The sequence below is a fragment of the Panthera uncia genome (assembly GCF_023721935.1).
Source record: "Panthera uncia isolate 11264 chromosome B2 unlocalized genomic scaffold, Puncia_PCG_1.0 HiC_scaffold_24, whole genome shotgun sequence".
Classification (NCBI taxonomy): Eukaryota; Metazoa; Chordata; class Mammalia; order Carnivora; family Felidae; genus Panthera; species Panthera uncia.
In genome coordinates, this window is record NW_026057580.1 from 90,608,035 (window position 1) to 90,630,614 (window position 22,580).

At 36.9% G+C, this 22,580-nt stretch overlaps 1 protein-coding gene across 8 annotated transcripts in view; it reads right to left on the reverse strand.

Moving 5' to 3' along the window:
* The window catches only part of AHI1 (Abelson helper integration site 1), a 222,134-nt gene that overhangs the window by 79,428 nt on the left and 120,126 nt on the right, over nt 1-22,580 (reverse strand). For 7 of the 8 annotated variants that reach the window (XR_007462863.1, XM_049654404.1, XM_049654402.1 and 4 more), the window contains one exon: nt 20,677-20,732. The exons of the other annotated variant lie outside the window; for it this stretch is intronic. Coding sequence is in view for 6 of the 7 variants with exons in the window: in XM_049654404.1 (XP_049510361.1) it covers nt 20,677-20,732 (56 nt within the window). In the remaining variant the exon portion in view is untranslated. The remainder of the gene's footprint in view (nt 1-20,676; nt 20,733-22,580) is intronic. 8 annotated transcript variants of the gene reach the window in all.

The following is a 22,580-nucleotide window of genomic DNA, read 5'->3' on the forward strand; positions in this document are numbered from 1 at the left end:
AACTAAACGCAGAATAAATAGAAGGAAGGGAATAATATAAACACTAGCATGGAAGTAAATGAAATAACAAATGGAAAAAAGAAAAAAGAAAATTAATAAAACTAAAATTAGTTCTTTGAAAGACCACGAAAATTAACAAAACTTTAACTAGGTTCACCATGGGTTGGAGGTAACATTCAAAAATAAAATCAAATATGAAAGAGAAATAGCAGTACTAGCCTTAGATAAATAAAAAGGATCCTAAGGGAGTGCTATTATCAACTGTATGCTAACAAATTAAATAGCCTAGATGAAAGGAATAAATTCCTATAAAGACACAACATTGACTGAAGAAGAAAAAGAAAATCTGAATAGACCTGTAAGGGTAAAGAGACTGAAGTAGCGATCAAAAAACTTCCCACAAAGAAAAGCCCCCAAACAGTATGTATCATTGGTGAATTGTACCAAATGTTTAAAAACAAAATAACATCAAACTTTTGCAAACTTTCACAAAAAAATAAAAGAGAAATCAACACTTTCCAACTCATTCCATAGAGACAGTATTACTGTGATCCCAAAACTAGACAAGAAAACTACAGACTAAGATCTCTTATGAATATTTATGTAAAAGCATGAATAAAATACCAGTGAACAGAATCCACATGTAAAAAGTATTATATACCATGACCAAATGAAATTTATCCTAGGAATGACAGGTCTGTTTAACATGAAAATCAGTCAATGTAAAAGACCTTACTAATAGTGTTAAGGACAAAACCCACACAATTATCTCAATAGATACTGGAAAAGCATTTAACAAAGTCCAACAGCCTTCCCTGATAAAACACTCAACAAATTAAGAACACAAGAAAACTTCCTCAACCTGATAAAGGCTATGTGCAAAAAACACACTACTTACAACACACTTAATGGTCAAAGACTGAAAGCTTCCCCCCAAAGATTAGGAATAAGACAAAGATATCCACTCTTGCCACTTCAACACTGCACCAGAGATGCTAGCTAGAATAATTAGGCAAGGAATAAAAAGGCATTCAGATGGAAAGGAAGAAATAAAACTTTCTGTATTAGCAGATGACATGATCTCATATAGATAATCTCAAGGAATCTATAATCCGCTCCCCCCAAAATCTTTTAGAACAATAAATTCAGCAAGGTTGCAGAATACAAGATCAATATAAAAAAATCAAGTATATTGCTATGATATAAGCCGAGGAATGAATAATCTGAATACAAAACCAATTCCATTTGCAACAGCATCAAAAAGAATGAAGTACTTCAAGTAGAAGTCTAAGAGTTTTACACTGAAAGCCACAAAATACCACTGAAAGAAGTTAAAGACTATCTGGGGCACCTGGGTGACTCAGTTGGTTAAGCGTCCAACTTTGGCTCAGGTCATGATCTCACGGTTTGTGGGTTTGTGAGTTTGAGACCCACATTGGGCTCCCTGCAGTCAGAGCAGAGCCCACTTTGGATCCTCTGTCCTCCTCTCTTTCTGCCTCTCCCCTGCCCATGCTCTGTCTCCCTCAAAAATAACCATTAAGAAATTAAAGAGTATTTAAATAAACTGAAAGATCCATGTTACTAGATTGGAAGACTTAATACTAGTAAGATTAAAATACTCTTCAATTTTGATCTACAGATTCAATAAAATCCCTATCAAAAAATTTGTAGAAACTGAGAAGGTGACTGTACACAATAAACCTAGTATTGCCAAAACAATCTAGAAGAAGAATAAAGTCAGAGGACATGCCCTGATTTTAAAACTTACTACAAAGTTATAGTAATTAAAACAGTAGATTACTGATTTAAGACAGGCATACGGAACAAAACAATACAATCAAAGAGCAGAGATATAAGTCCTTGCATTCATGGTCAAGAGATTTTTGACGAGGGTGCCAAGACCATTAAATGGGAGAGGAATATTCTTTTTTTTTTTTTCTTTTCTTCTTCTCTTTTTAAGTTTTTCTGAGAGAGACTGTGTGAGCGAGGGAAGGCCAGAGAAAGAGAATCTTAAGCAGGTTCCATGCCCAGCCTGGAGCCCAGTCTCACGATTGTGAGATCAAGACCTGAGACAAAACCAAGAGTCTGAAGTTTAACCTACTGAACCACCCAGGTGCCCAGGAATAGTCTTTTCTTTCTTTTTTTTAAATGTTTATTTTATTTTTTGAGAGAGAGAAAGGGACAGAGGATCCAAAGTGGGCTCCACGCTGATAGCAGTGAGCCTGATATGGCGCTGCGCCTCACAAACCATTAGATCATGACCTGAACCAAAGTCAGAGGCTTAACCGACCGAGCCACCCTGGCATGCCAAAGGACTAGTCTTTTCAATAAATGGTGCTGCTAAAACTAGATAACCCACATGCCAAAAAAATAAAGTTGCATTCCTAAATCACACCATACGTAAAAATTAACTCAAAATAGATTCCAGAACTAAAGGTAGAACTAGATGTATAAGAAAACTGGAGTCATTCTTTGTGACCCTGGATCAGACAGTGGTTTCTTAGATATGACATCAAAAGCACAAGTGACTAAAGCAGAGAGTAGATAAATGGACTTCATAAAAATTTTTAAAAAAATATTGTGATTCAGAGGACACAAGAGAAAGACAACCTAAAGAATGTAAGAAATATCTAAAATCATATATTTGGTAAAAGACTTGTATCCAGAATATATAAAAAAACTCTTAAAGTCAATAATAAAAAAATAAACCTAATTAGACATAAGTAATACAAATATATTTACATGTTTATATTTATATATAATTTATATAATATGCAATTGATGTTTATATAATATGTTTACATTTATACATCATATGCCTGGCTCGTGGTAAGTACTCAGTAAGTGTTAGGTAGAACTATTATTATTTAACTCCTAAAGTTCTTTGAGTTATCACAGAGGGATTTTGTAAGAAAGTACTTCTGTAGGATGCCCAAGGGTATAAATGTGGTCCTATTTTTCAAATTAAATATAGAGTTGCTAACTTTAACTCGATTTCTAAAAACAATTCATTTCTACATTTGGCACAATAAGCTTTTAATCCAATATATACATATACATATGCATAACATATATTCACTTAAAAATACTTCTAATTTGTAATATAGTAAAATATAATTGCAATTTGCCAATTAGGAAATAGGCAAAGGATGTGAATAGACTTTTCCAGAGATGATACACTTACATCAATTCAAAAGATGCTCTATCATTAGTCACTAAGGAAACACAAATCAAAGTCAGAAGATACTACTCAACCACTACAATGGATATAATAAAAAGGACAATAACAAGTGTTAGTGAGGATGTGGGGAAATTTAAACCCTTGTACATGGCTGGTGGGATTTTAAAGGTTTAGACACTTTGGAGAACATTTGGGCAGTTCCCCAAAAATGTTAAACATAGAGTTACCATATGACACAGCAATTCCACTGCTAAATATATGTCCGAGAGAACTGAAAACATGTTCATACAAAGACCTGCACCTGAATGTTTATAATAGCTAAAAATGGAAGCAACCCCAAAACGGTAAATAGATTAATGGATAAAGAGTGGTATATCCATATAATAGAGTATTATTCAGCCATAAAAAGGAATGAAATTCTAATGCATGCTACAACATGGATGAACTCTGCAATCATGCTAAGTGAAAGAAGTCAGACACAATAAGTCATAAGTGATATGACTTATATATATGTAAAATTTATATATTTATATAAAATGTCAAGAATAGGCAAATACATAGAGACAGAAAGTAGATTAGTATTTGCCAGAGGCTAGAGAGAGAAGGAAGCAAGGGGGGGTGGTTGCTAATGAGCATAGGATTTCTTTTTGAGGTAACAGATACATTTTAAAATTGGAGAGTGGTGATGGTTGTAAAACCCTGTGAATATACTAAACCCCACTGAATTATAGACTTTAACAGGGTAAATTTTATGCTATGTGAATTATACCCAAATAAATCTGTGATCTTAGGGGCGCCTGGGTGGCTCAGTCAGTTAAGTGTCTGACTTCGGCTCAGGTAATGATCTCGTGGTCTGTGAGTTGGAGCCCCGCATTGGGCTCAGTGCTGACAGCTCAGAGCCTGGACATGCTTCGCACTCTGTGATTCTTTTCCCCTCTGCCCCTCTGTGCTCTGTCTCTCTCTCTCCCTCTCAAAAACAAGTAAACATTAAAAAAATTAAAAATAAATAAAAATAAAAAGAGAGCATAGAAATTGTGGTTATGGGAGGTGAAGCTGGTTATGATGAATAAAACAACAGATGCAAGCAAAAATATAGAGATGGAAACCACAGTTCTTCACGACAGAGGGGAGAGGCTTGATTCTGGCTTTGGAAATGAACAAGAGAGGTTAGACTGTGGAAATATAATAGAAGAGAAAAAAATGCACGTGAGACCTAAGAGAGATAAGTAAGCTTAATATGTATATTACCAAGGATTTTTGGTAAAAACTAAACAGCTGGTAGCACCGGGGACAGAAAATTAAAGTCCCAATGAGGCGCCTGGGTGGCTTGGTCGGTTAAGCGTCCGACTTCAACTCAGGTCATGATCTCACGGTCCGTGAGTTCAAGCCCCACGTCGGGCTCTGTGCTGACAGCTCAGAGCCTGGAGCCTGTTTCAAATTCTGTGTCTCCCTCTCTCTCTGCTCCTCCCCTGTTCATGCTCTGTCTCTCTCTGTCTCAAAAAAAAATAAACGTCAAAAAAAAAATGTAGATTAAAGTCCCAATGAAAGTCCTGGGGAAGACAGGAATTTTATTGAGCTGTACTCAATAAAATAATTAGGTTCTTTGAGTTAACAACTGTTAACAGCCTAAGTACGTATTATAAAGATTTTTCTATTAGAATGGAGAAAGTAAAGAGTAAGACCAGAAATATCCACTGAGGAATCATTCCATATCAACTGAAACTTGTGTGTACACAGTGAGCTTTGCAAGTAAGTCCCAGGGAAGAAGGGATAAGCCCAATCACCTCATTCTTGGGTAATAGTCACAATTACCTTCTCATTCCTTCACTCCACTTCTTCAAACAGCTGTCTGTGGCATGTGGGTAGCATAGTTTGAAGTGCAGCAGGTGTTTGTAATTTCCTTTCTCAAGGTCACAGGTGACTATGCCAGTGCACTCGATAAACCACAGCTTCTGGGCCCCTTTCTTCCCACTAAACCCCAAGATCCCCTTCTCACATCCAGATTACTCTCTGCCACTTATATGACTTTAACTCACCCACTGCTATTAAAATTGAATTATTTCCAGGAAATCTACTAAGACTCTATCCACTAACCTCAAATCATATCTGATTAAAACTTCTTGGTGGGTAGATGGGATATTTTCCAAAATATTTTTTGAAATTGGCTTTCTTAGATAACTTCCATGTTAGATATATTAGGAGGGAAGAATTGTATTTGGTGGTACACCCCCCCCCGCCCCCAAATCCAGGGCCTCATGACCCTTTTTAGCTGTTACTGTGGTCAGCCTTTCCTGTAGTGCTTAGCTGCCCTTCATGACCACCTCTGCCCAATCTTGTTACAAGTTACAGTGATGACACAAAGATCAGAGGAGACAATATACAGTATAAAGCCAGGCTCTTAAAACCACAAATTGTTTTTATAAGTGCTAACTGCTGTCAACATTACCAGAACTGTTCCCAATTTCCACAGAATCTGCCTTGTGCCACTGAGTAACATTAGAATGTAATGGTTTATTCACATTGGCTGATTCTGCTTTTAAGGGAGTTAATATTTTTGGTTCATCTACCATAATTCATTAACATATTCAATTTAAATATTTCTAGAAGAAGCTTAAAGACCTTTTGTGTCTCAGTTCCCCCACTGGCAAACGATGATAATAGTGACATTTTTATTTTATACAACTGTTATGATATTCAAATGAAACAACTTATTCAAATGAAATAACACTTGGCACAGTGCTTGACAAACAGTAAGTGCCTAATAAATGTTAGGTATAATTACTATATAACCCCTAAAGTTATTCAAGGTATCATGGAGCAATGGTGTTTTATAGCAAAATATTTCTGTAGAATACCCACACCTATGAACATGGCCATATTTTCTAAACCAAACAGATCTACTAACACCAACCCCATTTCCAAAGAACAAAATTTTATTTCTAGGCTTGGCAAATAAGCTCTGAATCCAGAAAAGGCCCTCAGAGAAGTCGGCTAATGTTGCCATAAAATATCACACCAGGCAGAGCTATGGTGACAAGAAAACTTCATGAAGTTTCATTCAAAACACAGAACAAGAAGTTTCATTTCCTCCAGGGATTTATCTCACTTAATCTTTATGCATCAAACCAATCTGTGACCCAATTATGCGGTTATACCAGGAGGTGTCTGCATTACTGAATGCTGTGCTATTTCTGCCAAAGATGGATCTCTGGGGATCCTGAGATAATGGCAGCGTAAAGAGCATCCAGGAAGAGGAACATGCATGTTTTTACCAAGACAAAAAAAAGGATCTGTGGAACATTAACAGTGCCAGATGCCACATGTCCATCTGGGCAGGAAAAACAGAGCACTAGTTGGAGGACTTTTGATTACATTTCTCCCAAAATGGAAACTAATATTCCGGGATAATGAACGTTGAGTTTTTTCTTTTCTAAATGATTGCTTCCTTCATTTGATGGCATGATCGAGTCAAGTTTTGGTTTCTGCAATGGACTATATTAACACTTCCTTAAAGAATCAAATTTTATACTGATTGTAAGGAAAATTTCAAGTAATCACCAAATCTTGTTTTATTTATTTATTTATTTATTTATTCATTCATTCATTCATTCATTCTTACCAAATCTTATTTTAAATGACAGGCAAGTAAATGCTTTGCTAAAGCACATAATGCAATTAATACTGAAATTTCTTTGAAATAATAACATCCCCCTAACAAAATTGCCCATATATAAATAAATTGTTATTTTTATTTTGTTCACTGTTCAATATTTTTCTAATGTTTTGCATAAACACAATTAGTAAGTGGTATTATTAAATCTGTCAGTGTTAAAGAGTTTGGGGAAGAGCTATTATCATACCTGAGAAAAAAATTCAGAATTCAAAAGAATTTTGACAGGCTGGATACTGAGCCCAAAATGAATTGATGAAATTCAACAAGGATGAATAACTATACACTTAGGGTTAAATGGTATTAAGCTAATATCTGAAAGATCATTGTGTGCTGGACACTGTACTCAGTACTTAAAACAACAGAACAACACTAATGAGGAAGGTACTATTATTAACTCCATTCTAGATAAGAGGATGCTGAGGCACAGATCTGTAAATAATGGGAAATACGTTTTGACAGCACAAGCTTAAAACTTTAAGGAGTTATGGTAGGTCACAATTCAATATCAAACACAATATCCAGATTACAGAAACCAATGGTAATCACTATATTTTTCACTGCAATTGGAATATTAAGTTCACTGCTGGATATCAGTTTTCCAAAGAATGTAAACAAACTGGAATGGAATCAGCATAGAGTAAGATGAATAGAAGAAAATGGGTATACTTAACCTAAAAAAGAGAAGGTCAAGATAAAATAGATGCTCCAAGCATCTTAAGAGCTGCATTTACAGAAGAGGAATCTGGGGCCTCTGGGTGGCTCAGTCAGATAAGCGTCCATCTCTCGATTTTGGCTCAGATCATAATCTCGCGTTTTGTGAGTCTGAGCCCCACCCTGGGCTCCTCACTGACCTGTGGACCCTGCTTGGGATTCTTTCTCTCTTCCTCTCTCTCTGCCCCTCCCGTGCACTTTCTCTCTCTCAAAATAAGTAAATAAACTTAAAAAAAAAAAAAAAAAAAAAAGAAAGAGAACCTGATTTAGTCTACCATGGTCTAGAAGCCAAGATACTAACTATTTGTAGTAAAGCACAAACTTGGGTAATTAATGAAAACACAATGCTTACAAGGTAGAACCAGATTTTGCTTATCAGGAAACAATGCATCCACAAGTAAAAAGATTTTGTCTTTCTCAGTGACACATCTTTCTCATATGTTGATGCTAAATAACTACAAATGTGTAGAGACTAGAAATGCCTCAACACTTGCTATCACAATATCCCATTATTAAGAAATAATGTAGTCTGGGGCGCCTGGGTGGATCAGTCGGTTAAGCGTCCGACTTCAGCTCAGGTCACGATCTCGCGGTCCACGAGTTCGAGCCCCGCGTCGGGCTCTGGGCTGATGGCTCAGAGCCTGGAGCTTGCTTCCGATTCTGTGTCTCCCTCTCTCTCTGCCCCTCCCCCGTTCATGCTGTGTCTCTGTCTCAAAAATAAATAAACGTTAAAAAAAAAAAAAAAGAAATAATGTAGTCTTGTAGTCTATTGAAAAGTCTTGGTGCAAAAACTCTGAGGCTTCTCGGTAACATGTTAACAAGGAAAAGACTTTCCTGGCTCTGTATTTACTATCTGTGATGCTGGGTGAACCTCTCCACTATTCAGTGCCTCAGTTTCCTAATTTATAAAGTGGGAATAATGATACCTACCTGAGAATTATACAGATGGAGAGAGAGTAGATATAAAGAAACACTGGTAACACAGTAAGTATTCAATATATGTATATCATTAATGTTCACAATAAACATTAATAAATAATTTTTTAAAAAGTTTGTTTTTCCCAGGCTTCAAGCTATACTACAAAGCTGTAATCATCAAGACAGTATGGTACTGGCACAAGAACAGACACTCAGATCAATGGAACAGAATAGAGAACCCAGAAATGGTCCCATAAACGTATGGCCAACTAATCTTTGACGAAGCAGGAAAGAATATCCAATGGAATAAAGACAGTCTCTTCAGCAAGTGGTGCTGGGAAAACTGGACAGTGACATGCAGAAGAATGAACCTGGACCACTTTCTCATACCATACACAAAAATAAACTCAAAATGGATGAAAGACCTCAATGTAAGACAGAAAGCTATCAAAATCCTCGAGGAGAAAGCAGGCAAAAACGTCTTTGATCTTGGCTGCAGCAACTTCTTACTCAACACGTCTCCAGAGGCAAGGGAAACAAAAGCAAAATGAACTATTGTGACCTCACAAAATAAATAAAAAGCTTCTGCACAGCGAAGGAAACAATCGGCAAAACTAAAAGGCAACCGACAGAATGGGACAAGATATTTGCAAATGACATATCAGATAAAAGGTTAGTATCCAAAATCTATAAAGAACTTATCAAACTCAACACCCAAAAAACAAATAATCCAGTGAAGAAATGGGCAAAAGACGTGAATAGACACTTCTCCAAAGAAGACATCCAGATGGCCAACAGACACATGAAAAAATGCTCAACATCACTCATCACCAGGGAAATACAAATCAAAACCACAATGAGATACCACCTTACACCTGACAGAATGGCTAACATGAACAACTCAGGCAATGACAGATGTTGGTGAGGATGCAGAGAAAGAGGATCTCTTTTGCATTGTTGGTGGCAATGCAAGCTGATGCAGCCACTCTGGAAAACAGTACGGAAGTTCCTCAAAAAACTAAAAATAGAACTACCCTATGACCCAGCAATTGTACTACTAGGCATTTACCCATGGGATACAGGTGTGCTGTTTCGAAGGGACACATGCACCCCCATGTTTATAGCAGCACCATCAACAATAGCCAAAGTATGGAAAGAGCCCAAATGTCCATCTATGGATGCATGGATAAAGAAGGTGTGGTATATATATACAATGGAGTATTACTCGGCAATCAAAAAGAATGAAATCTTGCCATTTGCAACTACGTGGCTGGAACTGGAGGGTATTATGCTAAGTGAAATTAGTCACAGAAAGACAAAAATCATATGACTTCACTCATATGAGGACTTTAAGAGACAAAACAGATGAACAGAAGGGAAGGGAAACAAAAATAATATAAAAACAGGGAGGGGGACAAAACAGAAGAGACTCATAAATATGGAGAACAAACTGAGGGTTACTGGAGGGGTTGTGGGAGGGGAGATGGGCTAAATGGGTAAAGGAATCTACTCCTGCAATCACCGTTGCAGCTAATTTGGATGAAAATTTAAAAAAATAAAAAAGTAAATTAAAAAAATAAACCTCTTGTAGATCCTGGCCAAAAAAAAAAAAAAGTTTGTTTTGAGCGAGACTGCGTGCACATGTGCGCATGAGCGGAGGGGCTGCCAGAGAGGGAGAGAGAGAATCCCAAGCAGGCTCCACGTGGTCAGCGCAGAGCCTCATGTGGAGCTCAATCTCACAAACCGTGATCGCTTCTCGGCCTTTTGGCTAAGATCAAGTGTATCAGTTCAATCTCACAAACCGTGAGATTATGACTTAAGCCAAAATCAAGAGAGATGCTCAACTGACTGAGCCACTGAAGCTCCCAATGATAGTAATTTGATAAAATTCTTGGAGATTCAGGATCATTAAGAGTATCGGTAATATAATAATAGGTAGTAATAATGTGTGCAATGTACTGTACTCAGATTGTAGTGCTGAACAAGAACATGCAAAATCACTCTTTTGACAAACTGGTGCTTGTCAGAGGGGCAGACAGGCAAAATGGATGAAAGGGGGGGGGGCATGGATTTCCAGTTATGTACTGAATAAATCACGGGGACAAAAGGTACAGCACAGGGAATACCGTCAATGGTATTGTGATAGTGATGTATGGTGACAGATGGTAGGCACACTTGAGAGCACAGCATAACTACAGAGTTGTTGAATCACAATATTGTACACCTGAAACTAGTGTAACATTGTGTGTTAACTACACTTCAATAAAAATAAAATAAAATGCCAAATTGTAGAGTTGTTAAAACAAAAAACAAAAATAAAACCCAAACTCCTTCTCTTGATGTGTTACATACTTTACTATGGAGATAAATTCCTTTATTTTTTATTTTTTTTTATTTTTTTTATTTTTTTTTAAATTTTTTTTTTTCAACGTTTTTATTTATTTTTGGGACAGAGAGAGACAGAGCATGAACGGGGGAGGGGCAGAGAGAGAGGGAGACACAGAATCGGAAACAGGCTCCAGGCTCCGAGCCATCAGCCCAGAGCCTGACGCGGGGCTCGAACTCACGGACCGCGAGATCGTGACCTGGCTGAAGTCGGACGCTTAACCGACTGCGCCACCCAGGCGCCCCCCTTTATTTTTTATATGTATTTCTGCTATAAGACCTCACAATGGGTAAAACTTGTGAATTAAATATAACAGGGTTTGTGGAAAAGATGTGGTTGTTGCAGACTACTTAAAATCTATGGAGCTTTGTAACTAGGGCACTGACAGAAACAGTAACAATCTTAAACTATGTACTAATGTGGTGTTAAATCTTGGCTGGTGTTAAATCTTTGAACTCAACATTATTGTCAGTCCGTCCTGAGACTGCAGCCCGTAAGCAGCATCCATGAGACCTCTTCTGAAATGCAGGTCCTTGAAAGGATTTACTGTCAATAGAGACCAGTTCATCAAAATTAAAAAGCCAACCCAGGTTTTAGACTTCATCAATCAAATGCCAATTTTTTTGAAATTAGGAGAAATGTCTTAGCTGCCTCTTCATTTGTATTAGCAGTTACTAAAGCTACTAAAATGGCCACTCAAAAAGGTACTTTAGCTTTTAAAAACTGCTCGGTCTTGGGGTGCCTGAGTGGCTCAGTCGGTTAAGAGTCTGACTCCTGATTTAGGCTCAAGTCATGATCGCGTGGTTCATGAAATTGAGCCCCACGTTCGGCTCCACACTGACAACACAGAGCCTGCTTGGGATTCTCTCTTTCAAAATAAATAGAGAAAAATTGCTTGGTCTTTCCATTAGACTGAGAAAGCTGGCCTCTGACTGCTTTCACAGTTAAAATATGCAGAAAAAATTCCTCTGCTTTCATGCTGACATTATCCATTTATTTATTAATGCACACAAGCTAACTGAAACCACAGAAACACACAGAAAGACAGACTGTACTTACTTATGACAACAGTAAGTACTACAAAGAAAACAGGTTAGGGGGTTAAGCAGGTGATTTGGGCAGGGCATACCAGCACTTCCCCTGTATGGCATTAAACGGGGCTCCCGCCTTCTGGCTCCTGTCTTCCCAGTTTAAGTCTGTAAGGGAGCAGACACCCTCTAGCACTTGTTCTTTTTGCTGCTTGCAGGGGGAAAAGGACCAAAATGATTCCTCGGGAGTAAGGACCTATGGGAACCATGTGTTCATACTTCTAGGTATCTCGTTGGCTTCCCTAAGAAAGTACCTCACCTAGAGTCGAAACTAAAATGATTTTAATTTTTGTTTTCAAATGCTTAAGATATGCTATTTAAAAATATTTAGGCTCTTTTGACTTCTTGAGTCATGGTTTTGATTAGCCTATTCCTCAAGTTCTACCAATTTGTGTAACCGGATGTGCCATTTCCTGTGTTAGGAAAAATAGTGAAAGAGTTTAAAATGGACAAAAAAAGATTGCGGGACATTCCTTCAATAGAATATCAGGCAGCCTGGCCAGTGCCTTTTCCCCACTCTACTACACATGCTGTCTAAACCATCTGTTGGCTCACTTGCACAGATATCTGAACACCATATTCTATTGCTTGGCATCATTTCACCACGTACTGGGCTTACGAAGGTGGAGAGATTCAGTCCTATAGGAAGGGACTTAGTTTTTGATCTACTGAAGGCAGCTAGCCTGTGTCCACCACATAAGTGGCACAAAATTTCCAATAGCAATGATGGTGATGGGCATTTGTTACACGACGTGGTGAACATAAATGCCATGTCTATAACATAAGGAAGTGAATTCTAACTGAATCCTGAGGACGAGCTGAAGGAGAGAAATGATGATTGTGCACTCAAGAGATGACTATCAGAGATTTGCTTAATTTTTATGCTTTAGTATGTTCTTTCCTAACAGTAAGGGCAGCTGAAAAAGATACACAGAACTTTAGATCCAGAAATGGACTTGAAAGATCAACTTCTTCAACCTAATTTTACCAACTAGATAAGTAAGTCCCTTGGCAATGGACCTTGCTACAAATGCCCTACCCTACTCCTCTGCCAAATGCTAAAATCTGGTCTGCATCTTTCTCCTGCCCCATTTATATTGCTAGACCTTTTCTTCTGAGAAATATTCATTTTGAATCTAATACTATTGTATAAATACCTAAATTTCATTTTTCACTTTTGAAGAACATGGAAGAACATTTACTTTGCACTCTATATAGATTAATCTCATGACAGCTCTTTTTGCTAAATGCTACTTTCTTTTGTGAAGTAAGTCAGTGACAAACACAGAAGGCTGAGTCAACTGCTATTCTATTTTCCATCCTCCTCTTGTAACAGGCTTCCTGAATTCATCCAGTTCTTCATGCCTCCTAGTGTGACCATCTAGCTTCCTTTCTAGGGCCCTGTTCCCATCTCTCCCAAAGCTTCTGGCTACGAATGACAGAACAAAACTCCCTCCATTTCCACCCTCCCCAGACTTCCAACATGCTACACTATTCCTGATCTCTTCTGACATTCTTCTCATTTCATCCGTCTTCTGTGAAGGTTCTTCTTCCAACCTTTAGAATATGGACATCCCTCAGGTCCGGCCTGTCTCTTTGCTCTTATTTATTCCTATAGTTTCATCATACTTTCATGTATTCAGCTAAGCATTATCTAATGACAGTCTATAAGCAATGGTATGACAGACACGGTCCCTGCTTTCATAGAACTTACATCCTATTGAGGAAGACTGGTGATAAACAAGAAAACAACTAAATAAAAAATTAAAAATGGGGATAAGTATTAAGAAGGAAAAAACAAGGTACAATAATAAAGACTAATCGGGCAGTATCTACTTCAGATAGAGCGGTAAAGGAAAGTCCTTTGAAAAGTTGACATTTACTGGGATCTAAAGAAAAAGGCTGTTACGCAAAAGGTGTGTATATTCCTGGCAGAGAGACCAAATGCTCAAAGGTCTACAGGTGAGTGGGAGAGAGCTTGGCTGTGTTTGAGGAACTCGGAGCAGAGAGTATCATAGGGTAATGCTGGAGACGTAGATAGAGACCAGATCATGCAAGGCCCTACAGGCCCTGGGTTTTATTCTAAACATAAGGAGAAGTTACTGAAGAGTGTTAAGCCAGAGGGTAAGCCATTATGACTTAGATTTTAAAAAGATCACTCTGGCTGTCATGACTTTCAGACTGATGAATACCAACACATGGAGGGCTGCCCAACATAGTCCCAGTTTAGGCCCGTTGTCCTGGTGTAACTGGACTTCTATACCAACTCCTTTTGAGTCAGAATATGTAGTAAATACATACATACTAAAGCAAACTTTAAAAAATGAACACAGAAAAACAAAGAAGGTTGGTCAAGACACAGGCAGGCTTTGTGGCAACCTTCATCAGATTCCCTTGTCCCTGATGCCCCTGACCTAGGTGGGACCCTGGTGTCCTCCCTTTGATTACTGACCTAGCTTTACTTCTCAGGCTTGTGCTATGTTCTTGTCCTCAATATCTGGCCATCTCTTGTGATGAAATAATATTCAGTATCTGGTATACAAAAATATATTGAGTGGGGTGCAATGCATCTTAACTCATTTATTCCTCATAATAATCCTTGACGTAGGTATTGTCCCTACTTACAGGTGAGAGAACCGAAGAACAAAGAGCGAAAGAAGCTTGCCTAAAGTCATGTACAGCAAAAGTAGCCAAACGGGACATGAAGCCAGGTGATATGGTTCCGAACTCAAGCGTTCTTCATCCCGAGTTGTCAGCACAGAGCCCGAAGCAGGGCTCGAACTCACAAACTGCGAGATCATGACCTAAGCCGAAGTCAGATGCTTGACCGACTGAGCCACCCAGGCGCCCCTTCATCCCGCTCTTCTGATACTGTTACTTAATGTGAGAGGCCCAGACACATTTAGGGAACTGCAAGTAGTGCAGGGTATTGGGGAAAAGCTGGAAATAAGTTTAGAAAAGTAGTCATAGGACATCAAATGGCATGCTAAATAGCTTAGTTTTCAACTGGTAGGATATGGGGTGCACCACAGGATCCTAAATGCATGGCCATTCTTATCTTTTGGATAAATAGTTCTGTGGAGAATGGATTTCGAAGGTGAGTAAGAGGAGACTGGTTTCTGACTCAGCTTGTTATAGAGACTGGATATGTGCCTCCTTCCTGCATGGGGTTTTTGAATGACTGTTGTCAAGAATCTGCTTGCTCCCTGCCCATGATGACAGAAGGACTTCCCACAACCTCTGCCCGGGCCTTCTGACTACTGCTTCTCCCGTCTGGACTTCAGAGCTGTAGAGTCTGGCTCTATGAAGCACAGCAAAGTTAGACCTTCCAACTCATCCTCTCTTCTGAGTTCTAAGCCTATATTCTCAGTTCTTTGAACATTTCTACTTGTTCATGGCCTCTGGCTACCTGAAATTTAACATTCTCTAAAAATCATCAAGTCAGAAGAGAACTAGGGAAAAAAGTCTAAGAAAAACGTAAATGTCAGAAGAGTATGCTAATGGGAAAAATCTACACGAAGCATCATAATTTACAACATGTGGAAAAACAACATCTACAATACTTAATAAAATTGTTATATTATGGACAACTCACAAGTGATCTTAAAGGAAAACCTATTTTGCATTTGTATTCGAACTTCAACAGGACTACTCTGAATTGCTACTTTATTGATAAGTGAAACAGATTCTTTTATGACAAGTTATAAATGCTTATAGTTTATCGGTTCCCTCTCCACCCTGCAATTACCTACAGGAAGAGATTGGCCATGGTTTTATTTTATGAGTTTTATAGGGGCACATTCACCCCAGTTTGCATACTATGAATTCCTGGAAAATTCTACAGATTGGAAAAAAAGAAAGTGCTTTCTTCAGATCAAAAGAAGCACTTCACTTGAACTTCTGTATTTATCCATAAATACACAGCCCCAAATACTATGTTAAAATGTGAAAGACAAATTTTACATAAATATATGTATAAGGCATAGTATACTTGTGTGTAATAATAGAATAGATAGCAATCTTGTGAACTTACACAGTGGGCTAAACAATGACACAAACCTAACAACAAAGACAACTTAAAGTGTCACAGAGGGGCACCCGGGTGGCTCAGTTCGTTGAGCATCCAACTCCTGGTTTCAGCTCAGGTCATGATCTCATAGCTCATGAGACTGAGCCCTGCCTCAGGTTCTGCACTGACAGTGTGGAGCCTTGGAAGTCTCTCTCTCCCTCTCTCTGTGCCCCTCCCCCACTCATGCTCTCTTTCCTTCTGTCAGAATAAACTTAAAAAAAATGTTGTAGAATAAAGACAGATTATCATAGAATCCAAAAGAGTCTCAGAATAAATTTTAATTTGTAGGATTCACATCAACACCTTTACGAATAAGTTTAGTGCAAACGGCAAGCAACATCATGAACATCTCAGATATTTTTCCAGAATAGTAAAATACTGTAAAACATTAAAATTTACTACTGATGAAACATTACATGACAAAAACTTGTCAATCAAGCCCTGAGAAAACCTAGAGGTATAACTGCAGAATGGATAAATTAAAAGTTTGTTAAATTCAACTTACAAAATGAAGAATAATGAATGAATAAATTTCTAATCAGACTAGGATATTTTAATTTCTAATAATTAATGAAATATTTAGATGGATGGCAAAAGTATCCCATAACTGGTATAATCTTAATGAGATAGCCTGGATTTTGTTTCAACCCGTTGTGGCTGATGCAAGCTGTAATTATATACACTGCCAGAAAATCCATTTGTTAAAAGAAAATTTGTTCTCATTAATGCGGATTGTGGGATCACTGAATAAAAGAGGAAGAAAGGAGTAGTATTAACTAGTGTTACAGGTTTGGAATGCAGGAGCTTTATAAAAATCAGCAATCAATTCAATAGGCCATGCTGATGTCTGAATTTTTAACATACCAGTTTTCGCTAGAAGAGATTCAAAAACAATTCTTCTCAAATCACTAAAAATTCTGTACATATTCAGCATGGCTTATCGTGTTTTAATTCCAAAAGAAAACATACAAAGCTATGGGAAGTTCTATGCATATGGCAGGTTATGGGCAGGTTTGTAATAATCTCAATAAGACCAAAGATTTACAGAGACTTCCTTATGCTAGTTGTGATTTTTCTCTGATTTACAAATGAGTCCTTCATTTAAAGTGAATATGAGACTCAAGCCTGTGCTTACTTAACTATTAACTAACTTTTACACCTGCCTTTCAGGGTTCAGACAATGACCTCTGATTAATCTGAGTCTGATATTATCCTTAACAGCAACTCGTTCTTAAAGTGGCATGATCTAATTATCTTCATGTAATCTAATATCATGACTGTCTAATGTCTTATTTGCTTTTCCTATAATAGTAAAGTGTTTGAGTGACTACCATTCAGGACAAAAAGAAAGCCACACATTTAACCATCAAATCTGAACTAGGACATCAGGTATAAAGAAAATAAAAGAAAATCTGGAATACATGAGTAGGTAAAACAGGCTACCTTCACAAAAGAACTGTTAGGCTGATGTCCAATGTCTCACCCAAAACACTAAATACCAGAAAGCAAAAGAGGATCAATTTCCATAATGTTCTGAGGGGAAAAGTTTATGTCCAAATAATTAAAAACCCTAGCAAACTCTTATTCAAAGACAACTGAGATATTTTAAAATACGCAGACTCAGATACTCAGATAATATACCTCTCACATTATATTTCTGGAAAAAAATAGCTTGAAAATATACTGTTGGATACGAACAAAATTAAGAGCTCAAAATGCAAAAAAAAAAGTGAGTAGTGAGGTTTGATTCTCTTTGAAGGAGGAGATCATGCCATGTGGGGATATTCTGTTTTACTTCTATTGAAGGCATCTCAAAAACACACAGGGTGTTATTTAATGTCAGAAAGAAAAAAATTCCAAACAAAAAAATTAAAGCTCATGTGTTAAATGAACAACAACAACAAAAAGAAACAAGACAGTTCAAAAGAGAGTGGGAGAGAACACAACAAAGAGGTGGTTTTGTTTTCAGGCTAACCTATACTTAAAGAACACCGCATCGCATTAGAACACTATAGGATCAAACTCTCCTCCATAACCACAGATTTACTGAAAAGTTCATTCCGATTTGGAATGTCAAGAAACACAGTTTTTGATAGAGGCCTGAAAAAGTCTCATTTCCCTCACCTGCTGAACTGCTGTAATTAGCATCTAGCACTCTCTGGGACCCAAACCATCTGTGGTGGTTCTCGGAGCAACAGGAAAGTGGAGGTGATAACATACAGAGAGGTGACCTGGAGGCTGGTGGTTAGGAATGAGGTCCAGGAAGTCAGTCACTCAGGGACCTGGCCTCAGCCATTCTAAAACCCTGGTCCACCGCCTTCTTATCTTTTCTCAGGACCCCAGAGTATCTCTCCTTTTTGGGCTAGAGTAGTACCAGGTTTGAACTTACAAATACTCTACTTTCTTAAAGTTTTCAGACAGACTTTTTCCTATTTCTTTTATCTCTAAATATTTTCTTCTCTTAAACCCTTTAAGGAAAACAAGGGCACACACATACAAAGGATGGAAATTAGGTAACACTATTTCCGTGAAAATCAGACTTTTCCTCTCCTGGGGACCAGAAGACACTGAGTAATGAACAGACTTGTGATTCTATTTAGAGGTTATGGGCAAAAGGCCAAAGTTAACTGTCAGCAAGGTAGAGGACTTTTTGGGAATGAGGGGGCAGTAGTAAACTAAGTAAACTAGTAAACTACGGAGTTTGTAGTAAAGAGACTGAAGGAGCTCAGAAAAACATACCAAAATGCAGCCTGGCTCAAGTGAGGGCTTGGAGAACCAATGCATGTTTGGGGTGTGCCTGTATAAACCAAATATATTAAAACTTACAGCTTTATAGATCAGAAATGTTATTAATATATTAGGAGCTATAATTTAATAACCCAACTGAAAAAAACATAAAAAAAGACCAACAATACCTAAACCCTTATGTATTAGATTTTGTTTGGTTCTTTGGAGTCATTCTGAGACTGTTAGGGCATTACTGTAAACATTAATGCCATTATTTCTCATGATTTCATGAGAAGTCAGTTCTATTATTTCATCATTTAGTTAAGATGGAAATCTACAATCAGCCTACAGAGTAAAACAAAAAAACTGTTAGGTTACACTTTTCTGAGTTCTAGAATGTACCAAAAAAACCCCCAACAAAACCAGAAATGGAAACACAGGTGCTGTAGGAAAGCCTATAGGAATAAACTGAATTTCAAAAGTATGTAAAATAATCCAGTAAGTATCTTTTTCAAATACATTAAGGGGTTCCAGTTCAAGATGGTAACACAGGAAGATCCTCAACTTACCTCCTCCCACTGACGCACTAAGTCTGTAGCTACATGTGGAACAATTTCCTCTTAAAAAACCAAAAGGCTGGCTGAATGAGGACTACCCCACAGGCAAACAAGAAGAAAACCACATCGAAGCATGTAGGAGAGCCTAAGATACAACCTTGCCATAAACCCCCACCCCAGTGAAGTGACCCACAACCAGGAGAAAAAGTAAAACTGGAGTTTCTCCTCAAGGAGTAAAGGGTTCAAACCCCACCTCAGACACCTCAACTTTTAAGACCTACACCTGAGAGAAAATAAATTATTTTCCATAACTGCTAGTCTGCATTTTTTAAATATTAAAGAATACAGTGTACATGTTATGACTACTTACTGAAGTTTAACTGCAACACACACAATAGCCTAGTACTTTTAGGATTACAGTGATGCTTAATTCCTCAAACACCACTTTTCCAGAGCCCCACACAGTAAGTTATCAAACAGGCTGGCTCAATCATATGAATTTATTACAAATGGAAAATGGAGGCAACCTGCCAGTGAGGAAAATATTATCAATAAAATTCAAACATAGTTTAATATTGCCTTTATTTTCATAAAAAAGGCATTACCAAATCTTTCTAACAGGAAATGATGAACTGTATGGAGTATCTAAAAGACTTAATACACAGGAACGATAAGAGAAACAAGATTATGCCCAGTGAAGAATAAGATATATTTTAGGCTGTATTATTTTATGAATCTTTCAAGTGGGAATTGGCCACTGATACATATTTCATTCAAATATTATATTTAGAGAATAGAAGGGAAATTTAATTGTTTTCCTTCTACATTATCTTATACGGTTATCTTTAACATAGTAAATAGGTATTATAATTGTTAAATGCCTTTTGTTGTCTGGTAGTAATGGAAGAGGGATAAAAGTTTTCACTTCTCTAATAATAAAGCATAGTGATTCATAAGAGAAACGAAACACGATGGCCTGCTTTTACTATTAAAAAATATTCACTCTAAATAATGATGCTAGTGCACGAAATAAAACTCATTTTAAAAAGTGTAAATAAATGTGTGAAGATTTATATTAACTTATTAAAAATCTAAAATATTTTTAAATTAAAAATCATTCTATTTATAATAGTAACATAAACAAGTATCTGCAAAAATTATACCATATCTTAGTTTCCCAAATATTGGCAAAAGTTAGTATGTTTTCCTCATTAAGTTAGAAAACATGAGGTTAATTTTCTTGAAGGGATGTAATTTTTGGCAAAAGGGAGGTCACAAGACTTTTCTACAATGGCATTTTGTGTCCTATAACCAGGACCATTCTGTAGCTTATCAGTGTTAACAATGCAGAAATAGACCGTCTTACCGTTGGTGCTGTATCTACATGATGGTTACAAGGCTTTCTTTCTATGTTGATAATTCCTGTGCAAAGAAAAGATGGTAGATATTTGATTATACCTACCCATTTTATTGTGAAAACATTTATCTCAGTAAGAGGTGACTCCTATAGCTCATAAGGAAAAAAGTCTCATTTGAATGGCAGGATCCTTTAAAGTTCTATCATGAATTCTTTGGTCAGAAACAGTTGGAGAGTTTAGCTAACTAAGAGACCCAACTCAAAGTGAGCTGAGCCAATTTTCCCATTCAAGAGGTGTTTAGCAATAGTCTAAGATGTGTCCATATCTTGCTCTTGGCTCAAAAATTATACCATTATCTCCACTCTGCTGCAGTTCTTCCATTAAATTTTTATTTCTGACTTGAGGTCATCAAGTTTGCATAAAGAAATATCACAAAGGCTATAAAAGGAATCACTTCCTTATTTTCTCATAAAGAATAAATAAATCTACTTGAATTTCTCTTTGATCACTTGACTTCCTACTATGTCATATTCTATTTATTCAAGCACCATGGAGTGTCTGAAAAAAAAAGTTCCCCCTGATTCTCTCCTTTAAAATGATAATATTGACTGCTAAACTTGAGAAAAATCCTTTTATCATGTGTGGATTTATCTTTTTGTTCCGAATGTCCTCTCCTGCATTTCTTTGTAATAAACAGCTTTTAAGGATATAACACATTGCATCTCATCTATAAAGATACTGGTTCAAAGTCTAGCTCAGGTTAAAAATGAACACAGGTGTGGGTCTCATTTACTTTATAATCTCTGTCCATCAGCAAACCAACAGGTGAGTTAGGACATTAGAATAGTTCTAGTTCCTTCAAATAATGATACAGGCTTTCACATGCAAGGCTGCTTAGAAGTAAGAACTACAAGTATTGTTAGGAGCAATTAGCACAATTTCTGATTGAAACAATAGCTCCTCCCATTTACAGTCATTTAACTCATTCTTCTTCAAGTGTGATAAGGGATTATGTGAGAGCATCATAAAACAATCACTTTTTATCACTGTGAAATAATATTTAAAAATGAACAAAGTACCATGAAACACGATTAAAAATTTTTTTTGGTTTCATTTTAAAAATTCAGCTATAATTAGCCAATGAAGTATAAAGCAGTATACTACTTTATACAATCAACTAATATTTACTGAGTGGCTATTTGGTATCAGGGATAAAAGATGAATTATAAAGGCTAAATTATAATTTCTGACCTCAAGACTCGAGTAAAACAGAGCATTTAAAAAAAAATACTCTATCTAGTATATAGAAATACTAGAGTATTTTTTCATATACAGAGTATTTGAAATACAAATTTGAAATACAAATACTCTGTATTTGAAAAAATACTACAGAGCAAATTAACAGTTTTGTCTTAAGAATAATAACAAAATCTTTAAAGTAATTTTTATGCAAAGACATTTTTTATTCATAGAGTAACACTGGTCTTGAATAAAAAATTTTTAAAAACCCCAAGTAAACATATTAGAAAATGTTCAGATAATGCTGACTCTTACTGGTAGATTTTAGTAATACTGAAGTATATAGAACAAATGGTGAAATCCCCATTTCCCCAGCGCCCACACTCCCCACAACCCTCTCTGGCTGCATCCACTGAGAACAGTCTGGCATGACACAGGCTTTTAATCAAGAGTTAGCAAAATCTTACATGTGTGGTCTCACTATTGTAACCTGACAGCTATAAAACTGACCAAGGCTGATTACTAACTTTAAAGTTCTTATCCAATAAGAAAGTAACTTCAAGATGTTGAAAATAAAAACTAAATCTACATCTTCAGCTTATACAATTACAAAGAAACAACAGCTACGTATTTTACAGTTTCAATTTCAGGATAAGTAGGTGGTGGAAACTAA